Source organism: Nyctereutes procyonoides, unplaced genomic scaffold (assembly GCF_905146905.1).
Source record: "Nyctereutes procyonoides isolate TBG_1078 unplaced genomic scaffold, NYPRO_anot_genome, whole genome shotgun sequence".
NCBI lineage: Eukaryota > Metazoa > Chordata > Mammalia > Carnivora > Canidae > Nyctereutes > Nyctereutes procyonoides.
Genome location: NW_026575139.1, coordinates 43,823,648 through 43,850,421, shown reverse-complemented (window position 1 = coordinate 43,850,421; position 26,774 = coordinate 43,823,648). Strand labels below are relative to the sequence as shown.

At 34.7% G+C, this 26,774-nt stretch overlaps 1 protein-coding gene across 1 annotated transcript in view; it reads left to right on the top strand.

Annotated features, from left to right (window-relative positions):
* Positions 1–26,774, top strand: part of GPR137C (G protein-coupled receptor 137C) — a 63,204-nt gene that overhangs the window by 19,874 nt on the left and 16,556 nt on the right. Inside the window, exons 2-3 of the mRNA XM_055304280.1 lie at positions 17,812–17,855; positions 19,550–19,778. Coding sequence (XP_055160255.1) covers positions 17,812–17,855; positions 19,550–19,778 — 273 coding nt within the window. The remainder of the gene's footprint in view (positions 1–17,811; positions 17,856–19,549; positions 19,779–26,774) is intronic.

Sequence of the window (26,774 nt, the reverse complement as noted above, 5' to 3'; positions counted from 1 at the left end):
GAAGTATTACTAACTGGGAGAGCTTACCTAAGACACAGTGTCCAGGGTTTTTATTGGAAGGTCAGTGATGTAAGCATGGGGTGTCTTTGGGGCAGACCATTTTTTCTTAATCTCCAGCCTCCTCAAAGATCAAAATTGGTACAATTTGACCCAGGGTTTCCACAATAAATCACATTATTAGCATAGATTATTTGGTGTGGTCTGAGGCTCTAGGTAAACAAAGACATTGGTATCATGGAGGATTTAGGAATTATCTTCCAAGAGCCAGGGGAGGGCCTTTCTTTGAAATATGCAGAGTTAGGCAGCTCAGGCCTCCTGAGTTAATCCTTCACTGCCTATCTTTTGTTCAGCGAAGTAATCCTCCAGTACCTTCTTGAGAAAGGATGCTTGGTAAGCAGTTTTTTGAGACTTTTCATGTCAAATATTTTTATTCTGTCATATTTGATTCATAGTTTAGACAGCTATAGAATTATAGGTTGGAGATAATTTTCCCTAAGGATTAGGGAAAATTAGGAATTATTTCTTCATATGAGTCTGTTTTCTATCCATTTTGATGGGCATTGAACAGGCTCTTTCAATTTAGTCAGATATATCCTTGAGGGATACATTCTTTAATTTTTCAATGATTTCTCTCCTCCTTTGTTTCTGCTCTTTCTGGAACTCCTAACATTTGGCTGTTGGACCTCCAAGACAAATCATTTTCTTACCTCTTCTCTCTTATTTTCTATCTGTCTTTTTGCTCTACTTTTTTGAGGTGATTTCTTCAACTTCCAGACCTCTTATTTTTCATTTCTGTCAACATAATTAATTTATATGAGCTCTTTTTTAGTCTCTGAATTTTTTATTAATAGAATCTTATTTTGTTTCATGATTACAGTATCTTATCTTTCTATTAACCATAGGATTTTTTGTTTAGGTTTTTTCTTTCTGTATAGTTTTCTTTTTCCTGCTTGTTTGATCTCTATCTTTAATTAAAAACTCTTGAGCTATACTTGGATTTTTATTCATAATTAAGAATGGAAGCTCTAAACATGGGTGAGGGATGTACACATTGTTGGGTGATCTGACTGATCAACTTGTTAGGGAACGATTGATGTTGGTAATTTTGGGTCTTTCCTCTTTGGTGATCAGATTCTTCATGGTGAAAAACTACTCTAATCCTTTAAAGAGTAGAGGTCTAGGGATCCCTGGGTGGCTCAGCGGTTTAGCACCTGCCTTTGGCCCAGGGCACGATCCTGGAGTCCCAGGGTCTAGTCCAGCGTCTGGCTCCTGGCATGGAGCCTGCTTCTCCCTCCTCCTATATCTCTGCCTCTCTCTCTCTCTATGTCTATCATAAATCAATCAATCAATCAATCTTAAAAAAAAAGAATAGAGGTCTAGTTTACAGCATTTTGAGAACCTAATTGGGGAAGAGGGTAAGAGATGAGAGAATTTTGTACTTGGTATTCATTCTAAAAGTCTCTACTTTTAGTATGATGCCAAACTATCAACTGTGCCTGGCATCTAACTTTCATATTCCAGGCCAGAGGAATCTCTCTAGAAAATAAACATCCAGATATCTGTCAGGATGAATAAGGGGCATTTTTCCAGGGCATGGAGTAGTAAATAGATTTAGGGATTTAACTGCCATTAAATAGTTTTTATCTACCTGTTTTAGCAACCCCCATTCTGAGTTTCAGTAGTACTTTATTTTCTTGGCTCCTATATCTTTTGAAGATTTTGAAATATATATTAGGTTGGTTGTGAACCCTTCTCCCTACTGCCTTGGGATTCATCCTTTTTGGATAGTCACATATTCTCTTGGGAGTTTCCAAGACTATCCTTAGCCTTGATAATTTGCTAGAAGGACTCACAGTTATTATACTAATGATTATAGTTTATTACAGTGAAAGGATACAGTCAAATCAACAAAGGGAAAAGACACATGGAGTAAGGTCCAGAGGAAACCATACACAAGCTTCCAGCATTCCTCTCTCAGAGGAATCATAGGATATACTTAATTCCTTCTGTAATGATATATAATTACACATGTGAAATGTTACCAGAGAATCTCATTAGAAACTCAGTGCCAAAGTATTTTTATTGGGATTAAAGCAGGTAAGCACTCTCTGCCTAAGACGTACCAAAATTCCAGGCTCCCAAAAGGAAAGTAGATGTTAAGTATATACCTTACTGTTTGCACAGTTTAGGCATGATGAAACACCCTTATCATTTAGGGAATGGTATGAATCCTCCTGAAATCCAAGTTCTCAAATACCAGCCAAAGAACAACCTTACAAACAGTCTTTTCTAAATTAACAGTCTTAAGCATGCTATGTTAACTTTTCTTTCTTTTTTTTAAGATTTTATTCATTCATTCATGAGAGACACAAAGAAAGAGACATAGGCAGAGGGAGAAGCAGGATCTCTGAGGGAAGCCTGATGCAGAACTCGATCCCAAGACCCCAGGAGCATGACCTGAGCCAAAGGCAGACACTCAACCACTGAGCCACACAGGTGCCCCTATCTTAACTTTTCTGTACACACATGGGCCTGCTTTCTAGCTTCCAAATTTTTGTTATTGTATCCTTTCCCATTCTACTCAAACTTGGGGGCTTATGCCTTTTAAGAAAATCCCTTTATTTATTGTTTTAGTGGAATTTCAGGTGAGAACAAAATTACATATGTTATATTCAGTATTAACCTGGAATTTTGTTTGACTATAAAACAAAACACCCCAATTTGATTGTATAACATCATTTTTAAGCAACTTGAAAGGAAACAGATGAAGCAGAGAGAAGAAACTTGTTTTTAATTCCAGTTAGTTAACGTACAATGTTATATTAGTTTCAGGTATACAATATAGCAATTCAGCAATTCCATATATCACCCAGGGTTCATTGTACATCTCACACCCATTTCCCCTCTGGTAACCATCAGTTTGTTCTCTTAGTTAAGATTCTGTTTCTTGATTTCTCTTTCTCTCGTCTTTTTTTTATCCATTTGCTCTTTTTTTCCTTAAATTCCATATACGAGTGAAATCATATGGTATATATCTTTCTCTCATTTTGCTTAGCATTACACTCTCTAGCTCCATTTGTGTCATTGCAAATGGCAAGATTTTATTCTTTTTAATGGCTGGATAATATCCGTGTGTGTGTGTGTGTGTGTGTGTGTGTCTTCTTTATCCATTCATCAATTGAGAGACACTTGCACTGCTTTCATAGTTTGGCTATTGTAAATAATGCTGCAATGAACATGGGAGTGCATACATCTTTACAAACTAATGTTTCCATAGTCTTTGGGTAGATACCAAGTCATACAGTTACTAAATTGTAGCATAGTTCTATGTTTAACTTTTTGAGGAACCTTCATACTCTTTTCCATAGTGGCTGCATGAATTTGCATTCTCATTAACAGTGCTCAACAGTTCCTTTTTCTCTACATCATTCCAGAACTTGTCACTTCTTTTGCTGTTTTTCTTAGCATTTTGACAGATGTGTGTGGTTTTGTATTACCGATGGTAAGGGATGATAAACATCTTTGTGTGTGTATGTTGGCCAATCTATATGTCTTCTTTGGAAAAATGTCTATGCGTATCTCTGCCTATTTTTTTGGATTATTTTTTGGATGTCAAGTTGTGTAAGTTCTTTATATATTTTGGATAATAACCCTTTACAAATATCTTCTTCCACCGCATAAGTCACATTTTAGTTTTTTGATTGTTTCCTTCACTGTGCAGAAGCTTTTTATTTTTATGTAGTCCCAATAGTTTATTTTTGCTTTTATTTCCCTTGCTTCAGGAGACATATTTAGAAAAAAAGTTACTATGGCTAATGTCAAAGAAGTTACTGCCTTCCATGATTTTTATGCTTTCATGTCTCACATTTAGATTTGGAATTTATTTTTGTGTGCGGTAAAAGAAAGTGGTCTCATTTCTTTCTTTTGCATGTTGCTGTCTAGTTTTCCCAACACCATTTTTTGAAGAGACTTTTTTTCCCGTTGGGTATTCTTTTCTGCTTTGTTGAGATTAATTGGTCATACAGTTGTAGGTTTATTTCCAGATTTTGTATTCTGTACTATTGATCTATGTGTCTATTTTTATGTCAATATCATACTGTTTTGATTACTACAGCTTTGTCGTATTACTTGAAGTATGTAATTACAATGCCTCCAGCTTTGCTTTTCTTTTTTCAAGATTACTTTGGCTATTCAAGGTCTTTTGTGGTGCCATACAAATTTTAGGATTGTTTGAGTTCTGTGAAAAACTGCTATTCGTATTTTGATAGGGAATACATTAAATGTGTAGATTGCTTTTAAAATATTTTAAGAATATTTGTTCTTCTAATCTATGAGTGTGGAATGTCTATTTCTTTGTGTTGTCTTGAATTTCTTTCATCAGTGTTTCATAGTTTATACAGTACAGGTCTTCCACCTCTTTGGTTAGAGTTATTCCTAGGTACTTTATCATTTTTGGTCCAATAGTAAATGAGATTGTTTTCTTAATTTCTCTTCCAGCTGCCTCATTATTGGTGGCTAGAAGTGCAACAGATTTCTGTACCTTGATTTTGTATTCCGCAACTTTACTGAATTCGTTTATCAGTTTTAGCAGTTTTTTGGTGTAGTCTTCAGGCTTTCTATATAGAGCATCATGTCATCTGCAAATAGTGAAAGTCTTACTTTTTCCCTACCAATTTGGATGCCTTTTATTTCTTTTGGTTGTCTGATTGTTGTAGCTAGGACTTCTAGTACTATGTTGAATAAAAGTGATGAGAGTGGACATTTTTGTCTTGCTCCTGACCTTAGAGGAAAAGCTCTGTTTTTCTCCATTAATGATGATGTTAACTGTGAGTTTTTCATATATGGCCTGTATTGTGTTGAGGTATATTCCCTCTAAACCTAATTAGTTGAGAGTTTTTATCATGAATGGATGTTATACTTTGTCAAATGCTTTTTCTGCATCTATTGAAATGATATATGGTTCTTACATTTTCCCTTATTGATATAATGTTCTTATTGATTGATTTACAAACATTGAACCACTCTTGCAAACCAGGAATAAATCCCACTTGATCGTGATGAATGATTTTTCTAATGTGTCATTGGATTCAGTTTGCTAGTATTTTATTGAGAATTTTTGCATCTAAGCTCATTAGGGATATTGACCAGTAGTTTTCTTTTTTGTGTGATGTCTTTATCTGTTTTGGTATCAGGGTAATACTAGCCTCGTAGAATGAATTTAGAAGTTATCCTTCTATTTTTTTGGAATAGTTTGAGAAGAATAGTTATTAATTCTTCTTTAATTTATTAGTAGAATTTACCTAGGAAGCCATCTGGTGCTGGGCTTTTGCTTGTTGGGAGTTTTTGATTACAGATTTAATTTCTTCGCTGGTTATCTGTTCAAATTTTCTGTTTCTTCCTGTTTTAGTTTTGGTAGTTTATATGTTTCTATGAATTTATCCATTTCTTCCAGGCTGTCAAATTTCTTAGCATATTTTTTTAATAATATGCTCTTATAATTGTCTGCATTTTTTTTGGTTGCTATTTCTCCTCTCTTGTTTGTAATTTTATTTATTTCAGTTTTTTTCTTTTCCTAATAAGTCTGGCTAGAAGTTTGTCAATTTTATTGATTTTTTTTCTCCCAAAGAAACAGCTCCTGATTTCATTGATTTGTTCTTTGGTTTTTTAGTTTCTGTATCATTTATTTCCACTCTAATCTTTATTTTTCCCTTGCTCCTGCTAGTTTTATATTTGTTGTTCTTTTTCTAGCTCCATAGGTCTAAGTTTGGGTTATTTGGGATTTTTCTTGTTTCTTAAAGTAGTCTTGTATTATTATAAATTTCCCTCTTAGAACCACTTTTTCTGCATCCCAAAGGCTTTGAACCATCATATTTTCATTTTTATTTGTTCCTATACACTTTTTTATTTCTTCTCTTACTTCCTAGTTCACCAATTCATTGTTTAGTAGCATGTTATTTAACGTCCATATATTTGTAGTCTTTCCAGACTTTTTCTTTTGGCTGACTCTTCTAATTTCATAGCGTTATGGTCAGAAAAGATGCATAGTATGTCTTTAGTCTTCTTGAATTTGTTGAGGCTTGTTTTGTGAGCTAATATGTGATCTATTCTGGAGAATGTACCATTTGCACTTGAAAAGAATATGTATAGTAGACTTTTAGAATGGAACATTCTGAATATATCTGTTAAATCCATCTGTTCCAGTCTGTGATTCAAAGCTATTGTTTCCTTATTGATTTTCTATTTAGATAATCTGTCCATTGATGTTAGTGGTATGTTAAAGTCTCCTACTATTATTGTATTAAAATCAGATTTGTTCCTTCATGTTTGTTATTAACTGTTTTATGTATTTGGGTGCTCATATGTTGAGGGCATAAATATTTACAATTGTCATATCTTCTTATTGGACTATCTATTTATTATTATATAGTGTCATTTGTCTCTTGTTGCAGTCTTTGTTTTAAAGTCTAGTGTGTCTTGGACACCTGGGAAACTCAGTTAAGCATCTGCCTTTGGCTCAGGTCATAATCCCAGGGTCCTGGCATTATGTCAGGCTCTCTGCTCATCAAGGAATCTGCTTCTCCCTCTCCATCTGCCCCTCTCCTCCACTCGTGCACTCTCTCTCAAATAAATAAAATCTTAAAAGAAAAAGTTATTAGTATCCTAAGAGACAAAAAGATATTATATCCTATGTATCCTAGAAAGAACAAGCTATGGTAAAGAAAAAATACTTTGAAGGTTAAAAGAAAGAGTTCTTAAAAATGAAATATAGGCATTGAAAGAGAACATCTGAAAGAAGTCCATCAATTCAATTTATAACTAGAGGAGCTAAAGCCTCATTATTATTTTTTTTTTAATGCAAGCAATAGCAATGGTAAGGTTGAAAATGGTGCACTACTCTTCATGGAAACTTAAGCAATTGAGATGGAAACTATGAATAGCTGTGTCTGTGAAAGTAATCTACATAGATGGATATTTATGTCTATCTATTCACCATGGAGAAGAGATTATATTCACCATAATTCATTTTTGCATCAATTCCGAATTTTCCAATAAAGTTTACATTTGAAAATTCCAATGAAAACTCCAATAAAGTTTCTTTTTTTCTTTTTTTTTAAGATTTTATTTACTTATTCATGAGAGACACACACAGAGAGAGAGAGAGAGAGAGAGAGAGAGGCAGAAGGAGAAGAAGGCTCCACGCAGGGAGCCCTACGCGGGACTCGATCTGGGGTCTCCAGGATCACACCCTGGGCTGCAGGCGGCGCCAGATCGCTGCGCCACCGGGATTGCCCTGCAATAAAGTGTCTATTTCAAGTTAACAAAAGTGGAAAAATCAACTTGACAAAAAGAAATTCTATAAAAATCATTCGTTCTGTAAGGATTTCAGTACCTACCATTTTGAAGCAACATAGTTCCACATGCAATGAAAAAAACAATAAATAACATATAGTTCCAGTTTAACTCTTCCTCAAATCTTGGGATACCTTCACTAATTAAACTTACATTAGATAACATTCACAAATAAAACGTATTTGTCATACTCTGATATTTCTTCCCTTTATTTGAGGAGGAGAGACAAAACATGGAGTTGACATTTTAAAATGGAAAAATCATTTCAGATAACTTATAAATATTTTAAGGGGCACCTAGGTGGCTCAGTTAAGTGTCTGCCTTCAGCTCAAATTGTGATCTCAGGATCCTAGGATCTAGCCCTCCATCTGGCTCCTTGCTCAATAGGGAGCCTGCTTCTTCGTCTTCCTCTGCCACACCCCTCGAACATGCTTTCTCTTCCTCTGTGTCAAATAAATAAAATCTTTTTTAAAAATAGGTTAAAAAATTCTTTTAAAGCTTTTATTTACTCATGATAGACAGAGAGAGAGAGAGTGGCAGAGACACAGGCAGAGGGAGAAGCAGGCTCCCCACCGGGAGCCCGACGTGGAACTCAATCCCGGGACCCCAGGATCAGGCCCTGGGCCAAAGGCAGGCGCTGAACCGCTGAGCCACCAGGGATCCCCAGGTTAAAATTTTTTTAATAGGATCAGCCCAGGTGGCTCAGCAGTTTAGCGCCACCTTCAGCCCAGGGCCTGATCCTGGAGACCCAGGATCAAGTTCCATGACGGGCTCCTTGCATGGAGCCTGCTTCTCCGTCTGCCTGTGTCACTGCCTCTCTCTCTGTATCTCTCATAAATAAATAAATAAAATCTTTAAAAAATAAAATAAAATAAAAAATTTTAATAAAAGTATGCTGATAACAGTATTTTAAATATTTATTAATTCAAAAATTCTAAATATTTTTTTCTAAATTAAGGGCCACTATTTTGTGGGAGAAAGATGGGTTATATGGTGAAAAACATTTGATACACACCAACCCATATAATTCTTCAGACTTTTTAAAAATTATATTTAAATTCAATTAACATATAGTATTTTATTAGTTTCAGAGGTAAAGTTCAGTGATTCATCAGTTGCATATAACACCCAGTGTTCATTACATCACATGCCCTCCTTAATGCCCATCACCCAGTTACCCCATCCCCTCACCCCATTCCCACAACCCTCAATTTCCTTTAGTTAAGAGTCTCTTGTGGGTTGTTTCCCTCTCTGACTCCATCTTATTTTATTTTTCCCTCCCTTCCCCTATGATCCTCTGTTTTGTTTCTTAAATACCACATATGAATGAAATCATATGATAATTGTCTTTCTCTGATTGATTTATTTCAATTAGCATAATACCATCTAGTTCCATTCATGTCATTGCAAATGGCAAGATTTCTTTTTTTGATGACTGAGTGATATTCCATTGTAATTCTTCATACCTTCGTAATAAAAAAAACAATATCCTTCTATAAATGGCCCATTTATTTAGTTTTTCTGATATTAAGAAAGACCTGGGAAGAAGATATGATCCCTCTGACATAAATTGACATCAGCAAGGTACTTAGATGTATGTTATTTACTATTCTAAACTTCAAAAAAATCTACGTAAAGTACGTGTTTATTATGTTTCATGAACTTCCCTTCACTATCTTAACAAATAATATGTAATTGCTTGACTTTTTTATATTACTAATTTCTTTTTTACTCAAGATCATGTTTTATTAGCTATATTTATAAACACTTGGAATCTACTCAGATCATTGCTTTTAACCTTATTATACTCTCAGTGTGATTTAAGCACCTGGTTGAATCTATGATGCATTGTAACATATTCTGCATATCTCAGCTGATAGCTGACCTTTAATTCTTTCCTTATTCTGCTCAACTCCATCTCATGCCCATATATATCCCTGTATATGATCTGTAATCTTATTATACTTCCCACCCTCTTCCCATTCTGTTCTTCATTTGAAACTTTTAAATGCCTTCACTAAAATCTAGCTTTTTCCAGATCACACTTTGTATATAAGGATAAGCTCCCCCCATCTCAATTTTGGGAAGAACAATCAGCCTATATTATGTTTCCCAGTACTACCTACTGATATTGTACTATCATCATCCCTGAAATCCATGCCATCTGATTAGGTCATCATTGGCTATAATAATAACTTCCACTTTCCTGGATGAATCAGCTTTTCTTTCTTCTGGCCTGGTCTACTGTTATATAGATCTTCTTTCAAAGCCGATATTGATAATCCATCCAATGTGTCTCAATTCAATAGCTTCTTAGAGCCCTAAAACCCTCCCCTTCTATTTGAGCCACCCAACAGCAAGGCCGCACCTTGGGTCAGCTATTGCAAAAGGAGCAGGGCAGCCCAGGTGGCTCAGAGGTTTAGCGCCATCTTTAGCGCTGCCTTTAGCCCAGGGCCTGATCCTGGAGTCCCGGGATCAAATCCCACTTCAGCCTCCCTGCATGGAGCCTGCTTCTCCCTCTGCCTGTCTCTCTCTCTTTCTGTGTGTGTCTCTCATGAATAAATAAAAAAAAAAAAAAAGGAGCAAGTCTTTCTAACCAGTCTTTCTAACCTCTTTTCCCTTAAGCATCTTGGAATCATCCTTTTATCTGTTTTTCACCCTCATACTAACTTTTGATTACTTTACTACTTCTGTTTTCTCTACTCCATTTTCTTCCTTGTGATGTCTTTTGTACTTAAAACCTAAGGTCAATCTAGTATTCCCCTTCTTTGACTTTATGCTGTGACAATATAGTTCATTCACCCACTTTTTCTTTCTCTATGATAGTTTTACATCTTACAGGTTTAAATTATTACATGAAAAATGCAATCTAGTTATTTGAACTTTTTATAACGGCATCCATTTTTTTTCCTATTAGGTTGTTTCAATTTTAAAATTAGGAAGTCTTACAGACTGTATTCACTGTCAACTACCTGACTTTAGCTGGACCTATATTCTTCTCAATATATTCCTTTATAACCCTTCTGTTCATGTGTTCCAAATGTTTTCCATATTATAAGTGCTTAAATCTAACATCCCTTCCCAGGATATGACCTTGCCTCCTACTTTACTAGAAAAAAATAGAATCCATCTGCCCAATTCTCTCATCTATCTTCTCTATATCAAAATGATTATATCCATGCTACATCCAAATTTCTGATTTTAACAGAGCTGGTTTATAGATTATTCTAAATTTTCTCTGCAGACCTCCTACTTTTTCTTCAAGTGTCTCTTCTAACCTCTTGACTCAAAAGTATGTTTTCCTTTTCAGGGCTAACCCACTTCTTTTAGAGCCTTCTTTAACAATTGAACTCTCCCTTCCTCTCCCCTGCTCTCCATTTATCATTTCACTATCTCTAGTTTATCTCTGACCAGCAGATTATTAAATCAGAAACTGAAAAGTCTGAGACTTTACCTTACTTGAAGCTAATAGATTAGCTTGCCACAGTTATATATACATATACTGACAGAAAACGCAAGGCCCATGGGTCAGAGAAAAAGACAATTTATTACTCATGGCAAAAACAACAACCAAAGTAATATCTTGCATCAGGTCATTAGCCCCAACTCCCACATGGTTAACACAGTAAGGGCCTGATGTTATTTGTGCCTGCAGCAAGGTATGTTACAGAGGAAGAACCCTGAAATGAAAGGAGGCAGACAGATCTTATCTTTACTCTGGAAAGTAAACAAGGAAGGATAGGAAGACCATCACCTGCCCTCACACCTGAATATCTCCAGAGAGGGAGATATTCTCTATTCTTCTAGTCAGGAAACAAATCTTCCCTCTGGACTTAAGGTAGACACCATCTCTATTTCAAGGATGTTTGCTATGCAAAGCCCTTTGCTCAGAAGACCTATACCACTCAGAAATATGTAATATTCATAGAGAAATATTTCTCAACATATTTTCCCAGGTTTCCCTTAACTTCAAATATATCTCATATGGCCTCTTCCCACTGTCTTAACTCTATTAATTCATCATACTTTTTATTCTATTATTCCACTGAAAACCCTTTTCTCCAAGGTACCCATGACATACTGGTAACTCAACCAAATGGTCTTTTTCTTTTTTTTTTTTAATTTTTTATTTATTTATGATAGTCACAGAGAGAGAGGCAGAGACATAGGCAGAAGGAGAAGCAGGCTCCATGCACTGGGAGCCTGACGTGGGATTCGATCCCGGGTCTCCAGGATCGCGCCCTGGGCCAAAGGCAGGCGCCAAACCGCTGCGCCACCCAGGGATCCCCAAATGGTCTTTTTCTTAATCATTCTTGACTTTTTGTGGAATTTAACAAGGATTATACTTGCTTTCTATTACCTCTAAACTGCTATGCAGGGCCGCCTGGCTGGCTCAGCAGTTGAGCGTCTGCCTTCAGCTCAGGGCGTAATCCTGGAGACCTGGGATCGAGTCCTGCATCAGGCTCCCTGCATGGAGCTTGCTTCTCCCTCTGCCTCTGCCTGTGTCTCTGCCTCTGTGTGTCTCTCATGAATAAATAAATAAAATTTTAAAAAATAAAAAATAAACTGCTATGCAGTTTTCTATGACTGTCTCCTTTGCCTATCTCTTTTCTTCCCTCTTTGTGATTTTTCATTCTGACATTAGATGTGAACATATCACAGGTTGACTTTCTATTCCAAATTGTTCTCTCAAATGTCTTCTAGTTGAAGTTTTCAGTTGTCACTTCTGTAGGAGATTGTACTTCCTTCTTATATTCCCAGTCACCTAACTTCTCAAAATTTCTGCCTATATGTAATAAATTTTAAACCTAAGAATCAATTCCACAATCTGACTTTTTGAAATTTTTGTCAGTGGGGCACTCATTCTATCAATTCTTTACTATTTTTTTAAGAATAAATGTATTTGTATGCATAGCAACCTACATGCATCTCCAAAGAATTATGGTGAGTGAAAAAATCCAATTCCAAAAGGTTACATACTGTATAATTCCATTTATATGACATTCTTTTCTTTTTTATCCAGTATAACTATGTACAGTGTTATGCTGGTTTCAAGTGTACAATGTAGTGATTCAACAATTCTGTACATTACTCACTACTCATTACAATAAGTGTACTCTTAATTCTCTTTATCTATTTCATCCATCCTTCCACTCACCTTCCCTCTGGCAACCACTAATTTGTTCTCTGTATTTTCTCTGAGAGTCTTTTTTTATTTGTTTCTTTTTTTCTTTGTTCATTTGTTTCTTAGATTCCACATATGAGTGAAATGGTATTTGTCTTTCTCTGAAACATTTCACTTAGCTGAATACCCTCTAGATCCATCCATGTTATTGCAAATGGCAAGATTTCATTGTTTTCTATGGAAGAGTAATTTTCCATTATATGCATATACTACATCTTCTTTATCCATTCATCTATCAATGGATCCTTGGGTTGATTCCATGTCTTGGCTATCGTAAATAATGCTACAGTAAACATAGAAGTGCATATATCTTTTCATATTAGTGTTTTCATATTCTTTGGATAAATACCCAGTAATGACATTACTAGATCATATGGTAATTCTACTTTTATTTATTTTTTTACTTTTAATTTTTTGAGGAACATCCATCCTGATTTCCATAGTGGCCATACCAGTTTGCATTCCCACCAATGGTGCACGAAGGGTTCCTTTTATCCCACATCTCACCAAGATTTGTTGTTTCTTGTGGTTTTGATTTTAGGCATTCTGACAGGTGCAAGGTGATACCTCATTGTGATTTCAATTTGCATTTCCCTAACGGATGAGTGATGTTGAGCATCTTTTCATGTGTATGTTGGCCATCTGTGTGTGTTCTTTGGAGAAATGTTTTTTCATGTCTTCTGTTCATTTTTAATTAGATTATTTGGTTTTGCTGGTGTTGAGTTGTAGAAGTTCATATATTGGATGTATCCATTGCAAATGTCTTCTTCCATTCAGTAGATTGCCTTTTTGTTTTGTTGATGGTTTCATTTGTTATACAGAAGCTTTTTATTTTGATGTGGTCTCAATAGTTTATTTTTGCTTTTGTTTCCCTTGTCTGAGGAGATACAACTAGAAAAATGTAGCTATGGCTAATGTCAGAGAAATTACTACCTGTGCTTTCTTCTGGGATTTTTATGTTTTCAGGTCCTCACATTTAAGTCTTTAGATTCATAACCTGAAAAGGTGGTTGAGTAGACTCACTCAAATTCAACAGTATTTATTAACTAGAGTTCTTCCCACCATTCTAATCCATTTTCACCACTTTACCTAAGAAATCACTCAAACATAAAATCGTATTACAGAATTTGTGGGAGTTAAAGACTAATTCTTTAGCCTTTTTCTACAAGGTTTCCGTGATTGAGCAACTGCTTGCCCCTCCAGTTTCAACTTGTGTTGTATTTCACATATCAGAATACTTGCTTTAACCTAAACCCACTACTCATTTATTCCAACATTTTCTGAAAACTTACTATGAACCAAGCATTATGCTAGGCACTGGAGCTATAAATATGAGTAAGTTATGGTCTCTCTTAAGAGGGAAATAAAAATGTAAATAAATGCCATAAAATGTGACTAGTAAAGCAAGGATACAGAGTGGTGTTTCTCTTCCTAAGTCACTTAAGGGGACAGTATAAGAGATGACACTTGAGTAAAGTCTTGAAGGATGAGTTGGAATTTATTATATGACCCAGAAAGCTGATTTCAGGTAAAGTAAAAACACATGGGAAAGCACAGAGTTGTGAAACTGAATCCCTTATTTGAAGAGTTGTAAATAATCCAAAATGACCAGACCATGAGATTGAAGATGGGATAAAAAGATGAAGTGATGGGAAGGTAGGGTGGGATGATGAAAGACCTGTTATGTCAAAAGGAGTGTGAGCTTTGTCCTGGAACAGTATCAGATTTACTTTTTAAAATGAAAATGCTCCATTTTAATAATAATATATTCAGACAATAGATGCCAAAACAAATGGATGAAAGTTTGAATAACAGAAGATATTTATATTGTAAATATTTCTCCATGTGGTACTCATTACAATGAGAAAAATGGTAACTTAGTGGAGAAACTTGGTAGACACCACCTTAACCAATTGCTCAAAGTATCACAATAATGGGACAAATCAACACCATGAAACTCCTGATGTAATTCACTGAGAAGAACATAGCACCATCATTTCTGTGGTATTCCTACCAAAATGCATATCCTGAATCTAATTATGAAAAAACAGACAAATCCAAACTGAGAAGCATCTACAAAATCACTGTAAATACAAAGGGAAAAATTGAAAATTAAAGGAGGTTGTATTCACAAATTAGCACATAATCCTGGTATTTTTTCCTCCCATAAATGGCATTATTGGAACGAAAGGCGAAATCTAAATAAGGTCTGGAAATTAGATAATAGTATTATATCAATATTCAATTTTATAATTTTTGTAATTATATTGTAGTCACATAAGAGAATTTTATTTTTTAAGGAAGTATACATTGAATTACATATTTAGGGTTAAAGAAGCAACACACATACAACTTACTGTCAAATGATTTTTTTAATCATATAAAAACAAGTTCATGTGTAGAACATATTGTTTATAGCAGCATTACTCACAATACCAAAAAGGTGGAAGCTTCTCAAGTGTCCATTGATGGAAGAACAGATAAGCAAAATATGATGTATACAAACAGTGGAATCTTATTCGGCTTTAAAAGAAAAGGAAAATGTGACATGAGTTATATAACATGGATGAACTTTGACGACATTATGCTAAGTGATATAAGCCAATCACAAAAGAACAATTATTGTATGATTCCCGTTATATGAGGTTACTAGAATAGTCAAATTCACAGACAGAAGGTAGAATGGTGGTTGTCAGGTGCTGGAGAAGGGAGGAATTAGGAGTTATTGTTTAATGAATACAGAGTTTTAGTTTAGGAGGATGAAAAAGTTCTGGAGATGGATGATAATGACCGTGTACACAACAATGTGAATATACTTTATGCAGTTTAACTATACACTTAAAAATGGTTAAACGGGGGGCACCTGGGTAGCACAGTTGGTTAAGCACCTGACTCTTGGTTTCATTTCAGGTCATATTCTCAGGGTCATGAGGTAGAGCCCCATGTTGGACTCCAAGCTCAGCATAGAGTGTTTAAGTTTCTCTCTCCCTCTCTCACTGTGCCGCCCTTTCTCTCCCCCTCTCTCTCTATAAAATAAATATGTAAGTTTTTTTTTTTTTTAATGATTAAAGGGTGCCTGGGTGCCTCAGTCAGTTAAGTATCTGCCTTTGGCTCAGGTCATAATCTCAAGGCCCCAAGATTGGCTGTCAGGCCTCCTGCTCTGCTGGAAGTCTGCTTCTCCCTCTCCTTTTGCCCCTCCCTCCTGCACATGCATGCACACACATGCACAGAGGCACATACACACTCTCAAATGAATAAAAAAAATATATTTTAAAAATGGTTAAGTGAAAAAAATAAAAATGGTTAAGTGGTGAGTTTTGTGTTATACATATTTTAGTACAATTTATAAAATAAGAATAATTAAAATTAAATGTAGACAGGTGAGAATAAATAAAAAGTAGTAAATGAACCCTTACCTTCTAAAGATATAAATGGAGTAAAGAATGGAAGCAGAGAGACCAAATAAAAAGGTGTTGTAATATGTACCTTAGTAGTGGAGACAGAGAAAATGGATATATCTGAGAATGATTAGGAAATTAATAGGATAATATTTTAGATGCCTGTATCACATCTAGCTTCTGGGTAACCAAAATACACAGATATGGGTACATGCATAAGCTGCTATCTTTGCCTGAGCATTTACCTAACACCAAATTTACCTAATTTGCCCTTCATAACTTGGTTCTGGCTCAAATGTGATTTCCTTTGAGAAGTCCCCCCTGACTACACAGTCTTTCCCCTTTCTCCTTACCTCACACCATTTCTTGGACTGAATTAGTCTTTCTCCCTTCTTAGATGTTGTGATAGCATCTTTTGCGTTGACACCACAAAGTATCAGAATAAGTGGTTTATCTATTTCTTCAGTACACTGAGCTTCTTGGGAGTAGAAAGTTACTATATTTATGAATCCACAGCACCTTTCATAATGTATGCTCAATAAAAGCTTGAATAAAATTAGTAAGTTATTGAGTACTTATACTATTTTTCTTTATACTGTTTTATACTTGACTCTTTCCATGCCCCCAAAGTTAATACCTTATCTAAATAGTCCTATAACTAGTCTTTCTACTCCTCTCCTTGCCCAGATTTCCTCTGTACTAGCCTGTGCATTGATGCCAGATTAATGAAATTTCATATTTTGGAGTGTCTACATAAAAAACGTCGGTGTTGGGGATCCCTGGGTGGCTCAGCGGTTTAGAGCCTGCATTTGGTCCAGGGCGTGATCCTAGAGTCCCAGAATCAAGTCCCACATCGGCTTCCTGCATGCACCCTGCTTCTCCTCTCTCTGCCTGTGTCCCTGCCTCTGTGTGTGCGTGTGTGTGTGTGTGTGTGTGTCTTGTGAATGAATAAATAAATAAAATCTTTAAACAAACAAACTTCAGTGTCTTCTCATTATCTAAATAAATAAAGTCCAAATTCACTGGTAAGAAATTAAGACCTTCGACACTATTCTCTCAGAATTTACCATGTTCATTTTATTCAACAAGTATTTGAGAACTTACCCTTTGCAAGGCTTTGTGAAGGAAGAAAGTTTACTAAATATGATATATGCTCATTATCTTTGTGTTCATTTTTTTTGGTCCCTTGTTTCCTTTTACTACTTCATTTCATCTTAGGGAAAAATAATCTTTGTTTTTTTTAATAAATGTATTTTTTTATTGGTGTTCAATTTGCTAACATACAGAATAACACCCAGTGCTCATCCTGTCAAGTGCCCCCCTCAGTGCCCGTCACCCATTCACCCCCACCCCCCACCCTCCTCCCCTTCCACCACCCCTAGTTCGTTTCCCAGAGTTAGGAGTCTTTATGTTCTGTCTCCCTTTCTGATATTTCCTACCCATTTCTTCTCCCTTCCCTTCTATTCCCTTGAAAAATAATCTTTGAAGAACATTCAGCCATATTCATTTTTAAGTAAGTAGTTCCATTTTAAGACAAAATGTAAGTAATATAATGAAGTTTAGGTGGTAAGCTATCCAGCACAATGTCTGGCTCATAATAAAAGTTCAGTAAATGTTTAATTTATTCTGCTTAAAATTTTAAAGATAGAAATTTAAATTTAAGACTATAACAAAGAAAGTTATTACTGACTTAAGCCTTTGGAAACCTGCTTATTTTGCTTCATGGTAGTTCAGATGTTAATATTTGAATTTACTGATCTAATGTTATTTGGAACATATTATTTGTAGTTGTATCACTTGAAACACAAATCAAAACAAGTTTATGAATACTATATTACAAGTGTTTTTTCAAGACCTTTTTCTATACTTTCTTTATAGGTTATATGTAAAGTCAGATGTGCCACTGAACTTGACAAACACAAGTAAGTTTCATGAGTAGCAAGATCTAATTTTTTTCACAATAGACTTCTCAAGGTAGAAGGGCATGGTAGTTGAAGGTGCTATAGTAGTTTTATAGGAAGTCCAGTAGTTAGATTAGCACATGGGAAATGAATTGAGTAACCACAGTTCTCCTCCTTCAGCCATATTGCTGCTTAACACCTTCTTTTGCTGCTCTGCTACTGTGCTGCTTTAGATGTGAGATATAGTTTCATAGGGCCCACACATACTAAAGTTAGATTTTACTGTTTGGGGCAAGCATGTATAGAATAGTTCCATGAATTAAGGAATGTTTCAGTACTGATTAACCTCAAAAATGAGAATGCTAAGCTGGGGCGTCAGAAATTTGGGTTTCAGACCAATTCTCCCACTAACTTGTTGACCGTGCAACTCATTTAACCTCTCTAAATTTTGGACTCCCCTGGTTATATGAATAACTTCAAGGTCCCTTTTGGGTTTTAAATTACATATTATTACTTATGTTATGTAATCTGAAGAGAATATTAAGATCTCAACTTCACCAACTAAAATCTTTGTACACTTAACAAAGATTGCTTGTTATAGATTTCACAGTACCTTCAATTAACCTCTTATAAACTATTTCCAAAGGTTGACAACATTTTATGATTTCCACTCTTGAAAGTGACCTAAAATAGAAGATATGAGGATGCCACATAAATTTCTGGCTCATATTAATTTAGGTTATAAACATATTCGAACTGGGAATAGATAGCTGTTACAGCTACTTAATACAAATATCTACACCTTACCTGAAAGGTAAGATCACTTTATGCAGTGATCTCATTTTTCTTAGGGAGCTACAGTTAAGGCATTTCATTTTCAGAGTTGCTCTGTATACATAGTAAGTATAACTTTATAAGAAGCTGAGGTATCAATGAGGTGCTTGAAACTCTACATATACTGTACCTATGTTCTTCTTTGGTGATGTTTGAAAGTAATGGTTGTTATGGATAGTCAGAAGATCATAAAAGTTGAACATTATTTAAAACACACTTCCCTTAACCTCTTAAAACTAATGTTAGTGATCAATTTAAATTTAGATAGAGTTTATTAATTTTCCAAGCAGATTATAAAAGCCTGGTAATTCTTAGAATGGAAAGGTAAATGAATATATGTTTAGTAGTTATAAAAATGAAAAGTAGGGATGCCTGACTGGGTGGCTCAGCGGTTGAGCATCTGCCTTTGGCTCAGGACGTGATCCTGTGGTCCTGGGATTGAGTCCCACATCGGGCTCCTTGCATGGAACCTGCTTCTCCCTCTGCCTCTGTCTTTGCTTCTGTCTCTCTGTTTCTCATGAATAAATAAATACAATCTTTTTTTAAAAAATGAAAAGTACAGGATTACTTTAATTAGTATTAAAATAATCTTATATTATTCTTCCTGGCATGGACAACTGAGTTCAAGTCCACATGTGATTATCCTTAAATTAATGTTTTAAAACCTAATGCCATTTTTAAATTACTTAGATATTAATTCCATAATAGCAAAGATATCCCAAGTAACTCTGAGTCATTATTAAATTTGTATTTAAATGAAATTATAAAGATTTTAAACTGAAGGTATTATTATTGTACCTGAAGTAACACACTAATTCAGAATTAAATCTAGTCTCTCATTAGTATATAAACATCTAATAAATTTATTTTTTTTCTTTCAGAATTCTGTTGCATTTGGGCTTTATATTGGCAAGCCTTCTTTTTTTAGTGGTGAACTTGATTTGTGCAATGTTAGTCCACGGAGATGTCCCAGAAAATCAGTTGAAATGGACTGTGTTTGTTCGAGCATTAATTAATGATAGTCTGTTTATTCTTTGTGCCATCTCTTTAGTTAGTTACATATGCAAAATTACAAAAATGTCATCAGCAAATGTCTACCTCGAATCAAAGGTAAGTATATTTCTTATATTTACACCTGAGAATCTAACTTCAAATCCTCATCCTGTGAAGCATATTTTAATGGAAAGCTTATGTTTTTTTAAAAAGTATTCTGAATGTAAGGTACATTTTTGAGTTTGAAAGAATGGTCACAAGACATTAAAAGGCATTCAAAACTTGGCCCTAAGTAATAGTTTTTTAAAAAGTTTGTATTGAACATACTGTTATTTTCTGTGACTTATATCCTCTGCATAGGAGGATAAATGAAAGAAACCAGGATTTACATGAATATATTATAAATGGTCTAATATATCAAGCCACACTAACAACTTAAGATTTCGTCAGTAAGGGTGGCAGTATTGCAATTAAACAAATTTACCAGATTATGTCTACATACATTTGGGTTAGCAGTGTTAAGATATCATATGTCTAAGATGGTGTTTATTTGTATCAGGATTCAGAAAATGTTACTTCACCTCATAATATGAAGACACAATTATTTTGAAACAACTAATCATGTAATTAAATTTATTAATGCCTTGCTTCTGCCTTTCCTTATACTTTGGATCAGCAAACAGAGGCCAATGCTAACCTATTAACAAAGAACAATAGAAGTTTCTACAGTTGATTGACCATGTTGTTGAGCAGTGAATCAGTCATCACAGTGATATATGGCACTAGGTGTGTGGTATAGATGTGTAGATTTGGGGGTGTGATTTATACACACACAAGCTTGCTTTAATTTGGTATCATTATCTATTCACAGAAGGTAAGCAAGATAGTGTCTTAAACAGAACAGTTCTCTGAAATATAGTTAGACTTCTGTATTGTCATCTCTCATATAATCCTAGTGAAGTAAGGTGCTTTAATTAAATGTATGGTAACCAACTTGTCCTTTAAATTTAGGAAGAGACTTTAATTTTAGTTTTTAAACGTGTCAGTAGAATGCAGGATAAATATAGAAATAGAAACAAAAATATATATACAGAGAGAGAGACTTTCAAACCTATTAATCTTACCTAGAAAATTATTTTATTCCATTTATGTTCTAAAAAGTTCCCAAAATGTAAATGTTTTTGCTAATTCTGGCTTCAGTGTAAGTGTTAAAAATGATAATGTCACTGTTACAGTATATAATCTTTGGTGTAGCAATAGCATCTCTACTTAATGTAATAATATCACCTTAACATTCATACCTTGTGCTTATCTAGTGATAAACAGATAAATAGATGTGGTTGAATTTAAAAGGCTTCCTCTCTGGATATCTAACAACTTTTAAAGTTTTGGTTTACTTGCTTTGAAATAGATATTTCTTTGAATATAGTAAAGTTTCCAATCTAAAAGGAAAATCTAATCTGATAACTCCTCCAGAATTATTTTAAACATCTTCCCCTATCATATGAAAGGTATTCACTTTTTTATTAGTATAATTGTAGAAGTCTTACATTTAAAAAGTGTGTGGATTCAGAATTCTCTAGGAACATTACAGAGAGACATGCTTAACATACTTCAGTTTTAAAGGTAAACATAATATGAAATACTAGATTATACGTATGACATTGTACTATTATGTAGTTCTTGGTCTTCCTAACTAGGTTATAAAGTTATATATTCAAAGAGTACATCATCTTGCTTTCATGTTCTCCTGGTGAAATCACTAGGCCCATTTTTATTTTTTGACCTCTGTACAGGAATAGCCATTTCTTTCATTCAGTCGACAAATATAGGTTGAACACCTACCTCTTCCACGTTCAAACCAGCTTTGCTTCCTACTGTCCCTAAGAACATTTCCTTAAAGCTCAAACTTTGGTCTTCTGTTTTTCTTTTTATTCTTCATTCCTTCTTAATGAGATCTTCCGTGATTTGTTTCAACTAAATCTTACCTACCTTATTTCTAAATGGCATACAATATTCTTTCCTGTCTCTATATCCTTAGGCTGTTTCATTTTCCAGAAATGTCTCTCCTCCACCCGGGGCTCTATACCTGTTGTCATCATCTTAACCAAACTTTGAAGGCATAACTCTAATGTTTCCCCTTTTGATGAACTTAATTTGATTCCTTCCTCTTTGCTCCCAAAATAAAATTTAGAAATAACTATCTGAATTCTCTATAAAAAACTTATTTTTATTCGGTTAGCAGCTAGCACAGTGCTGTGTATTAGTTCTCTTTTTCAAAGTAGCAACTCTAACTAGTTAGAGTTAGAGTTTTCAATATTACTTATCAATTTTGAGGATCCCTGGGTGGCTTAGTGGTTTGGCGCCTGCCTGGCGCCTGCCTTTGGCCCAGGGCGTGATCCTGGAGTCTCAGGATCAAGTCCCGCGTGGGGCTCCCTGCATGGAGCCTGCTTCTCCCTCTGCCTGTGTCTCTGCCTCTGTTTCTCTCTCTGTGTCTCTTATGAATAAATGAATAATCTTTAAAAAATATATTAGTTGTCAATTTTAATAGTTTATTTCTTCTCTTTCATTTTTGAATTTTCTTACACATTTAAGGTTTTTACTTTGTTCTTTGTCTATGTTCTTATATAGATACATAATTTATTATTTTGTAAACTAATAAGATATTTACAGCAATATGTTTTCTCTAGTACTGCTTTGGCAGCTTTCCATAATCTTGTTATATTGTACCAACATTCTTATTTAACAAAAACAAAGAAAACATTCTGTTTCAATTTCAGTCATGACTCCAACATTACATATTTATACATCAATGTGAATTAGATATTGTCTTTAAATATAGGGTCTTCCTTCAACTTATTTTGGTGGAAAGTCTAAAATTCAGACATCTAATCCTATTCAGGTCCCCTGACCTTCCTGAGAAGTTATCAGTTTTACCCTCTGTTTGACTGTCTATGCATATAAATCTGGCCTTCTACACAATATAGAATTTCTGTACTCCAGGTTCTTGAAATAAACTCTCAACTGTTAAATTCAAAAGCTTCATTCCAGAAAGATTACCTGAAGAAATGTCTAGTCTTTCCATCTCCCTATCTATTCTACATTTTATCTTTAGCCCAGTCCAGACGTTTTATACTTAAGATTACATTGTACCATGGATAGAATTAATTGTCTGTTCTAACCTATACTTTGACATCATGCTTTGGCCTGTACTAAGAAATATGTAAGAAACATTTATCTTAAAAGCCACTATTGTGTAATGTTCTTGAGGATATTGTCTACACAGTGTTGCGCAGAAAATATCTTTTTCTCCAGTTCAGTACCAGGTAAAACAATATTGATTAAATCCTTCTTTTCTCTGGCCACTATGCCATTCAGAAGCAAATATGTGGCTCACCTCTATATCAATCATAGATGATCTTATGATATCCACTTTGGGTTCTGGCTCTATCTCTAGTTATATTTAATTTTTTTATTCCCTATCACCACCACACACACACATATTCCTGTATATTTTTTTATTTTGTATTCTTCTCTGTAACTACTTCAAATTCTCCTTGGTGAATGAGGGTGGTATAAATAAAAAATATGATATTGGATTATATTTTTGGATATGTTTATATCTTTTTTCAGATATATTAACTTTAATTAATTTGGAAAGGCCTTAGTGAGAGACAATGTATCATAGTGATGAAGAGCTGGAAACCTGAGATCAAAGAAATAAGACCATAAATCTCATCTCCTGTTTACTGGCTATGTGGCATTAGACAAGTAACTATCTCTAAGCTTCACTCAGCTGATCTGTAAAATGAAAATAATGATAGTGTTGATCTTATAGGTTATATAGAGTTTTTAGGTATGTAGTTTTAGATATATATACTGTACAGTATAGATATATATAGTATATCTAAATATTAGATATATTTAGATATAGTATATCTTAAAACTCTATATGTTATATGTATATAGTTATAAAACTATATAGTATATCTAAAAACTCTATAGTAGATTTAAAAACTCTATATGTTATTAGAGTAGAGTAGTATCTTCTAATTAATCTAAGGATTAAGTGAAATTTTATGTAAGGCGTTAGTATAATGCCTAGCATTTGAGAAATGCTTATAAATATTAGCTATTATGATCTAACATGTACTAAGGAATGGTAATGTAGTTTTGGGAAGTTCTTGAATACCTGAAATTGTTGGCAAAATTTATCTGGAGAGAGGTCCTATATATGTAATCAATCCTCAAAAGGAACAGAGATCCAGAAAAGAGTAAGAATCATTGAAGAAGTGAATTTCTCTTTTAAATATTTAATTTTAATTTTAATGTGACTCCACCTAATTTATGTACCATTCCACACAGATTTTGATAAGGGTTGAAGTCTAATAGGTTACATGTTATCTAATTTTTAACTAGCTTCCCTTTCAAATTTTTAGAACAAATACTACTGAAATTATTTAATGGCATTTTTAATCATAGGTATTTTTGTTCTGAAATGTGCTGTATCTTTTATTACAACTTTTTTCTTTTATTTGCATGGTCATGAAATATGATGCTATCTTAACTTTTTATCTATTGCAAACATTTTAAGTGTGTCTCATTAGTTTAAACAAGATAGAGAGTTGTTGGGTCTTTTTTTTTTTTTTTTTTTTTACAAATCCTTTATATGGTAAACAGTTCATATTTATTGACATGATTGTGTATTAGTATTGGTCTCCCATTAGGTTTTTTTATTGCTGTTTTCTTTGCCTTCATTTCTATGATTTCTGTGCTACATTTGATTTATTTAATTTTTGTCAGAATTATAACTTTTAACATTATTAAATTATTATTTATCATTAAAATGCATACTTATGGGGCTCCCCAGTGGGACAGTTGGTTTAATGTCCAGCTCTTTATTTTGGCTCAGGTCGTGATCTTAGGGTGATGAGATCGAGCCCTCATTGGGCTCTGGGCTCCAGGCTCTGGGCTTTGGGCTCAGGGTAGAGTCTACTTAAGACTCTCTCCCTCTTGACTCCTGGACGGCTCAGCGGTTGAGCGTCTGCCTTCGGCTTAGGGCATGATCCCAGTGTCCCGGGATCAAGTCCCAAATGGGGCTTCTTGTATGAAGCCTGCTTCTCCCTCTGCCTATGTTTCTGCCTCTCTCTCTCTCTCTCTCTCTCTCTCTCTCTCTCTGTGTGTGTGTGTGTGTGTGTGCGTCTCTCATGAATAAATGGATAAAATCTTTAAAAAAAAAAAAAAAGACTCTCTCTCTCCCTCTACCCCTGCCCCCAGCTTGCACTCATGCTCTTTCTCTCAAATAAATCTTCTAAAAAATAAATAAAATGCATACTGATAAAATTATTTTTATTCTAATATTCCTTTCCATTTCAGAAAAATAAGAATATTTATAATAACATAGAACATAAAAAAAGAACATAGAACATATACCATTTTTAATGGACAAAATAACTTACCAGCACAAAAATTTTTAAACTAATGTTGAGGGATCCCAGGGTGGCTCAGTGGTTTAGCGCCTGCCTTTGGCCCAGGGCGCGGTCCTGGAGTCCCAGGATCTAGTCCCGCGTCAGGCTCCCGGCATGGAGCCTGCTTCTCCCTCCTCCCGTGTCTCTGCCTGCCTCTCTCTCTCTTTCTCTGTCTATCATAAATAAATAAATAAATCTTTAAAAAAATAAATAACTAATATTGATGTTTACTCCCTGTAATGACATGTTGGTATTATCTGTATAAAAGACCGCTCAAAGACAAGGTGGGAATAAAAGTTAAGCTTTTAGGTTTATATCTGGTCAGGGACATGCTCAATATTATATCTAGGTAAGAGTGTAAAAGGAATCATTGTCTGATACTTAATATCAGATCAGCTTATCTCCCAGCCCAGCCAGCCATTTGCAAATAATGGATTCTCTCTCTCTCTCTCCTGAATTCCTAAGTTTTAATTACTATGTAAACCTTTCTGTCCAATGTTCACTCAACCCTTTATGCATATTAATTTAAGATATTGGAATACAAAACAGCATCAACATCTTGCAGAGACACAGTGACATTTGATTTCACTGATATTTCTGATCTTTCATGCAGACGAACTGATCCTATAAGACCAAAGCAGTGGTTTGTGGTAATTTAAGCCATAATTAAAGAAATAGTCTAAAATACTATGAGTGTCTTTCTTCCACCATCCTGAAATATGATTTAACCCAAATTTGGGGAGCACGATGGCAGAGAAATAGAGGCTGCACCATCCTTTGTAATAGATATGATTACCACCTTCCCAATATTTTGCTCTAATTTCTCTCCTGAATTATAAGGATTTATTCTATAATCTTAAGATGAGGCACTACTTTACTTTACTCCCTTCATTTTTCCAGTTCTTTTATACCCCAAGTCTTACTTCCTATTATGTTACTTCTACCACATACTTGTCCCATTTTTAAAAATCCATAGGAGCCAGAGATCTAATTTCATCGTCTTTGCAACATGAAACTATTTTTGAAACTCTTCAGAGCCTATAATCATCAAAATTCAGTTGGCCCTTGAACAACAAAGGGATTGGGGGCACTACCCACTGCACGGTTTAAAATCCATGTGCAAATGGGTGCCTGGGTGGCTCAGTTGGTTAAGTGGCTGACTCTTGATTTTGGTTCAGGTCATGATCTCAGGGTCCTGGGATTGAACCCCATGTAGGGGATCCGTGCTCAGCGAGGAATCTGCTTGAGATTCTCTCTCACTCTCCCTCTGCCTCTTCCTCCACTCATTGTATCTTTCAAATAAATAAATAAATCTTTTTTAAAAATTAAAATAAAATCCACATATAATTTGGCTCCTCCAAAACATCTTCTAATATCATAGTATTTTTTAAGTATAGTGGACACACTGACTCCTACAAAATTTAACTATTAATAACCTACTATTGAGTAGAAGCCTTACCAATAATATAAAGAGTTAAACACATACTTTGTATATGTATTATATACTGTTATAATAAAGTAAACTAGAGGGGGAAATGTTATTAAGAAAATCATAAGGAAGGGGTGCCTGGGTGGCTCAGTTGTTTAACTGTCTTTAGCTCAGATCATTATCCTGGGGTCCTGGGATTAAGCACCAAATCGGGGC